At 31.4% G+C, this 7,500-nt stretch overlaps 1 protein-coding gene across 1 annotated transcript in view; it reads left to right on the top strand.

The window, feature by feature from the left end:
- The window catches only part of LOC144969146 (uncharacterized), a 3,172-nt gene extending 285 nt beyond the window's left edge, over positions 1–2,887 (top strand). The window contains exons 2-3 of the mRNA XM_078908254.1: positions 361–2,113; positions 2,658–2,887. Of these exons, the coding sequence (XP_078764380.1) occupies positions 361–2,113; positions 2,658–2,774 (1,870 nt within the window). The 3' untranslated portion in view covers positions 2,775–2,887. The remainder of the gene's footprint in view (positions 1–360; positions 2,114–2,657) is intronic.
- The last annotated feature ends 4,613 nt before the right edge of the window (positions 2,888–7,500 follow it).

Below are 7,500 nucleotides of genomic sequence, written 5' to 3'. Positions count from 1 at the left end.
CTCGTCCACCCAAAACTGAAGATAAACAATTAGACTATTTTGTGAAGAAAGACAAAATTTTATCTTTTAGTAGTTTCAATCCTGATAAGGAGCTAAAGAAAAAGTATGACAACATAATTATTAACCGTACCTCTGACAAATTTATTTGCCTTTTCATGACTGAGGATTACAGTGAAACTCTTGCATCTGTGATTGTTCATGATAAGGCCACACTGTGCTCCCCTCTTACACTGAATGCACATAAAATGGGAATCAATGTGCCTTTGGGAAAATCCTCAATCCCAATAATGGTCTGGGCACCTTTTCTCAATTCTTTGCCATTGTTCACTCAGTCATCTCATATGAACACAATATTGATAGTGTTATTGATAAAGTTGTTTCTATTTTGAAATTAAATGTGAATTTTGATTCTGTGGATGACATTCAAAAAGCCAAACGCTTGAATTTTTTTACAAGACAACTAGAATTATTATGCCATAAAACATTTACCGTATCTGATTATTGTTTTGCCTTAGAATGTTTCCCCAAAGCAAATTATGAAGTCCTTCGCGAATTCCTAATCCTTCCATCTGCCCGCAAGCTTCAGTGTATTATTTCTACCACTGGCGTGGAGCAAGTATTGATAAAAACATTTTTAAAAAGTAACCCTTATCAGAAAAATTGTCTACTTCTCATTGATGAAGTGAAAATTCGCCCCACCATTGCTTATTCTGGTGGTGTTTTGAGTGGCATGGCAAAAAACAATCCAGACTGCAAAGCGAGTTCCATGCTGTGTGTGATGATGAAATGGCTTCACGGCGGACCCAGTGTCATGGTCTCAGTCACTCCGGTCTACAAATTGACTGCAGTTTACCAGTTTGAGATAGTTAAAGAAGCTGCAGCTGTAGTTGAGAAATCTGGTGGCATTGTACTTGGTTCGATTACTGACAACCACAAAATAAATCAACAGTTTTGTCAGCTGTTTGTCAGGACAACCGACTCCCAGGCCATTCATCCCTTAAATGAACAGCGTACTTGGATTTTATTATATGACACTGTTCATCTCCTGAAGTGCATCCGCAACAACTGGATCACAGAAAAATGTAAGAAACTGTCTTTCGATAATCAACATATTGGAACATTTTCTGATGTGATTGAACTCCACCAGGCTGAGAAAGACAGCATCCTGAAGTGCACTCCTTTAACGCATGCTGCCGTCCATCCTACTCGGCTTCAACTTCAGAATGTCAAGCACGTGTTGAAGGTGTTCAACGACAGGGTAGTTGCTGCATTGCAGGCAAGAGGTGCCATTGACACATCATATTTCATGCGCCAAGTTCTGAATTGGTGGAACACAGTTAATGTTTCACAGAAAGGGATGGACTGTCGACTGCGGGATCCTTGCCGGTCTGTCCAAGATGGCCATTCAACCAGTCTTGAGAATTTCCATGACTTGTTTAAATCGGCACACTCAGGACATGGCGAGAAAAGAGTGCAGTGCCTGACCCACGACACGCGGAGGGCTCTTGTTCAAACTATGGAAGGTTTGATTTCTCTTAGAGATCATTTGCTTTCAAGCGGTTTTGAGTATGTTCTTCTAAGAGAAATCCAATCCGACAGAATTGAAGGGGAGTTCTCTGTCTACAGGCAGGCAATAGGGGCCAATGCATTCATGTCTGCGGGTGATGTCTTCTGTGCCTTTAAAAAGCGTTTGGCACGGTTTGCAGCCACATATTTGACCTCTATTGAGACGGATACTTCTGTCAATGTGCACGCCTGTCAAGGAACATTAGGGATGGAAGACGCTTCATCCATAGAGAATTGCCTGGAAAGCGTGACACTGTCAGATACAGAAGAGAGTGCGACGGCATATGTGGCGGGTTGGCTGGAGAGGAAATGTGTAGAGGTGAACTATTCCGATGATGAGCCTCTTTTATCCTGTCAAATAAGTCAATTTATTCAAGAGGTCTCAAGAGGCTTTTTGACAGTGCCACATCAGTCAACCTTTGAGCTGGTCAGGGTTGGTCTTTGTTTTGTTAAACAAACAAGACACAAGGCATGCTGTCGTCGCAGACTAGTGAAAATTTTGTCAATGATGGATGATTATTACAATCTTCAATTGTCATCCCAAGGAGTAAGTGGAATTGTTTATCATTTATTGTCTTTTCTAAAGTTTAATTATTGCTTGAAATACCCCCACCCCCCCCCCCCCACACACACACACACACATACACATACAAAATTATATAGTATAAGATAAATAAACACTATCATAATGATAAATTAGAATTTCATGTCAATAATAGGCCTAAGAGTTCACAACATAACATCAGAATTGTTTCTTCTTATTGCCCTTCCCAGATATTTCTGTCGTCCAAAGGCAGAGCGGCGTATCTTCACTTTTTTCAATTCCGAGAAAAAATTTAAAAAACTGTTGGTGTTATAGAAAGATTTCTCAACTACAATGATTTGACAGATGGAAAATACACCATTTGTATTGTGTAGTTATGCTCTCTGTTGAGGGACAAATAATTTTTAAAATTTCGATTTTGTCAGTGTCAGTTACGTCGCTTTGCCTGTGGACGGCAGATTTGCTATGTATGATAGAATTATACAGAAAAGAAATTTGGTTGTAAAAGTGAATCAAGTAGTCTACTCCTATATCATCCTTAACCCAGATGTTCACACGCTTGGCAAATGTCCTCCTTCATGGCATTCAAAATTTGGATAGGGATCATGAAAAAAATGCCACATTATACCAAACTTCCCTTAAAAAGGCTCGGCTCGCGGAATAACCAAAGTGAGTGCTTGTTTTTGACAACAGGATTTCCATACAGTGTGCAGCATATATAAAAAAAAAAGAAATACATCAAATTTTGCATCTCCAATCAGTACCTTAAAGCAATGGGAATTTTTTAAAATCTTAGACAATGTGGTGTACCACTATATGAAAATCCTCTAATATACAACTTTTGTTACTGTTGTGCCTCTTATATCATTTTTTGGTGCTTTTTTGCGCTTTTTTTTGCTTGTGCATTGCCTGTGAACAAATACAATGTATAATTTATAGTTTTCCATCAAGAAAAATAGGGAAAATTGGATTATAGGAAATGAAATCACATCGCCTTCGCTAAAAACCTCAGGAAATCAGCGTTTCGCGTCCTTCCGTATAGATGTCCTTGATATATATATATATATAAATTCATTGAATTCCTGTATTTTATCATTATTTCACTTATCTATTAATTTATTTATTTAATTATTTATTTATTTATTGTTTGTTTTTTTAATATTTTCATTCTATGATTTTACGTGCCAAATATACACTTTATGATGAAGCGGTTGGTCCGTGCGATTACCCATAAACAGAGGCACGACCTAATTTTAACAGATTAGTTTTTCATTCTTTAATTATTCACCTATCACTTATCACTGAACATTTAAAAAATATTTTTTTAAAATCATTATTATTATTATTATTGTTATTATTATTATTATTATTATTATTATTATTATTATTATTATTATTATTTATTATTATTATTATTATTATTATTATTATTTATTATTATTATTATTATTTTATTATTATTATTATTATTATTATTATTATTATTATTATTATTATTATTATTATTATTTATTATTTATTATTATTATTATTATTATTATTATTATTATTATTATTATTATTATTATTATTATTATTATTATTATTATTATTATTATTATTATTATTATTATTATTATTATTATTATTATTATTATTATTATTATTATTATTATTATTATTATTATTATTATTATTATTATTATTATTATTATTATTATTATACTATTACTATACTATACATACTACTACTACTACTACTACTATAGTAGTAATAGTATAGTAGTAGTATAGTAGTAGTAGTAGTAGTAGTAGTAGTAGTAGTATAGTAAGTAGTAGTAGTAGTAGTAGTAGTAGTAGTAGTAGTAGTAGTAGTAGTAGATTCATCATCATCATCATCATCATCATCATCATCATCATCATCATCATCATCATCATCATCATCATCATTATTATTATTATTATTATTTTTACTATTATTACCATTATTATTATTATTAGTAGTAGTAGTAGTAGTTGTAGTAGTAGTAGTAGTAGTAGTAGTAGTAGTAGTAGTAGTAGTAGTAGTAGTAGTAGTAGTAGTAGTAGTAGTAGTAGTAGTAGTATATTATTATTATTATTATTATTATTATTATTATTATTATTATTATTATTATTATTATTATTATTATTATTATTATTAATATTATTATTATTATTATTATTATTATTATTATTATTATTATATCATTATTATTATCATTATTATTATTATTATTATTATTATTATTATTATTATTATTATCATTATTATTATTATTATAATTAGTATTATTATTATTACTACTACTACTACTACTACTACTACTACTACTACTACTACTACTAGTAGTAGTAGTAGTAGTAGTAGTAGTAGTAGTAGTAGTAGTAGTAGTAGTAGTAGTAGTAGTAGTAGTAATAGGAGTAGTAGTAGTAGTAGTAGTAGTAGTAGTAGTAGTAGTAGTAGTAGTAGTAGTAGTAGTAGTAGTAGTAGTAGTAGTAGATTCATCATCATCATCATCATCATCATCATCATCATCATCATCATCATTATTATTATTATTATTTTTACTATTATTACCATTATTATTATTATTAGTAGTAGTAGTAGTTGTTGTTGTAGTAGTAGTAGTAGTAGTAGTAGTAGTAGTAGTAGTAGTAGTAGTAGTAGTAGTAGTAGTAGTAGTAGTAGTAGTAGTAGTAGTAGTAGTAGTAGTAGTATATTATTATTATTATTATTATTATTATTATTATTATTATTATTATTATTATTATTATTATTATTATTATTATTATTATTATTACTATTATCATATTATCTATTTTTTATCTCTGCTTTTATATTTAATTTTGATCAGCACCAATTTGTACTGGAACAAAATACTTTTTTAATTAGAGATAACTTGACTACAATCCGTCCACTTACTATAGGAAGAATTCAAAGCTAATTTTAATCTGTTTTGATTTACTTTTAGAAGAATATAAATTCTCTGTCCTAGTTAACCGTTAGCCTAGTTTGTTTAGTTTTTGAACGTTGTGTTTTGTTTTGTTTTTTGTTTTTTAATTTTATCCCCTTCCTCTATCTGAAATACAGTGGCGGTTCAAGCCTATTTATAATGGTGGGGCAAAGATGATTCGGTCATATATATATATATATATATATATATATATATATATATATATATATATATATTTCAACTTTAAAAAAATAAAATATTTCAACCACAAATAATCACATTCACAATTAAATGACAATACCAGTAGATTTTAATTATTCCAAACGTAATCAAAAAGGAATCACGAAAGAGAATACAACAAAAAATAAAGCGACGAGACAAAATGCGACAACACCTTGACAATACAAGTCCATTTCGTTAACTCGAAAAATTAAAGAGATGCTTTAATCCCCCAACGGCGAGATTGATATTTCTGTTACATTTTCAGAAGTACGTAGTAACTTTAAAGTTTTCATCGAGAAGCAACAACCGCGATATGACTCGAGTTTCATTCAGAGCTCAAATTGCATCATTTTTACTGCTCTCTTGGTGGTTAGAATGATTGTGCCGGTGGTGGTAGTGGTTGGAATAGTGGTAGCGGTGGTGATGGAGGAGGAGGAGGAGGAGGAAGAGGAGACGGTGAGGGAGGATGTAATTATGGTAGTGGTTTTGGTGGTACTGTCGGTTAGAATGATAGTTGTGGAGACAATGACGAAAATTATATGATGATGTTGATATTGTTTTTATTGCTATTGAAGTACTTGGTGTTAATGTTGTTGTTGTTGTTAATGATGATGATAATGATGACAACGACGATGTCGTCGACAATGATGATTACCGTACGATATTACAAAGTTTATTCAATCTTAGGCTTTCTCCATTAAATCATACAATTTGATGACAACATACATGAAAGTGGGAAAAAATGGTAAATGGAACCAAACAATAAATTGATACCATTAATAACCACAAAAAATACAACAATCGTATTACCACCAATACGTACAATAATAATAATAATAATAATAATAATAATAATAATAATAATAATAATAATAATAATAATAATAATAATAATAATAATAATAATAATAATAATAATATTACCATCATCATTACTACCACCACCATCACTATTACCACCACCACCATCACCATCATTATTACGTTTCCAATCAGTTTTTCTCGTTTTTTAAAAATTTGATACCTTCATAGACAAAAATTCCGGTGATTTTTTTAAAGGATAGTTAAAATATCTACGATTTTATTAACCCTGAAAACTACGATTTTTATTTTCCTATTTCAAGTAGGCAGGTCTGCTATGACAAGTATCAGTTCCATAGTCAAAAAAAGACAAATAAAAACAAAGTTTACTTAATCTTAGGCTTTCGCCAATAATTCATACAATACAATTAAGACAAAATAATGTTACCAATCTCTCCTCATGCATTCGTTAGACTATAACAATAACGACCGTGTTATCTTTACTCCTTACCCAACCAACCCCTGGCTTCCCGCCTCCTCATCACGAACTATCTTATGTATGTATTAGCTTCAGGACGGGCAAGTACGGAATCTGCCCACCCTTCCTTTAAACGTCTTTATTTCCTCTATAACTTAGTTAGAATTCAACTCTCTCCTTTCTCAGAAGAGTATTTCTCGTATACTAATTCAATTGTTGAGTAAACCAAAATGGTGGTTGTATTTTATATATTTATTTAGTCGTGACTTCTGAATAAAAGTGTTTTATTAGAGGTAATGCAATAAAAAATACATTGTTGTGCAAAAATATTTAGTCTGGTAATAAAAATACAGCGGCAATTACTTTAAGAATTTTTTTAAAAAGGAACAAATTAATTTGTTTTAAAAAAAACAAAACAAAAAACAAACAAATAAGACAACAATTTAAATAAATGAATTTTGAGAAGCACCAGAGAAAACGAGAAAAAAAAAAAGAAATAATTTAAATGGATAAACAAATATATTAAAACAACACAAGTTAATACTAACTTGATATAATATTAGTAAATTGATAAATTTAATTCAATACTGGAACCTTCCCAATGTTATTACATCAATGGTACCAGCACAAGTAACGCAATAAATAAGAAAAAGTTCGTTTGCCAAAATCTCTATTTAGTGCTCACTGGTTTATAAGGTGGGCTCATTTGAATTGGCCCGACCTAGAACTAGAGAGGCCAGACAGCAAATTCACCGTCAGGCGACGTGACGATGAGATGACGATGTGGGCGGAGTGGAGTGGTTGGGAAGGGGGGGGGGGGGGGGGTTGTGATAAAAAAAGAACAGGAGCGTATCCTGGTTTATGCATTATGGGGTGCATGGTGATTCGCAATCTATCAAAAATACATACAAATTGATTTCAGTACGAAGTATCAA

Source organism: Berghia stephanieae, chromosome 3 (genome assembly GCF_034508935.2).
Source record: "Berghia stephanieae isolate SIO BIC M18660-M18661 chromosome 3, UCSD_Bste_1.3, whole genome shotgun sequence".
Taxonomy (NCBI): Eukaryota; Metazoa; Mollusca; class Gastropoda; order Nudibranchia; family Aeolidiidae; genus Berghia; species Berghia stephanieae.
Note: the sequence above shows the minus strand (reverse complement) of the source record. Positions and strands in the feature narration are given on the sequence as shown.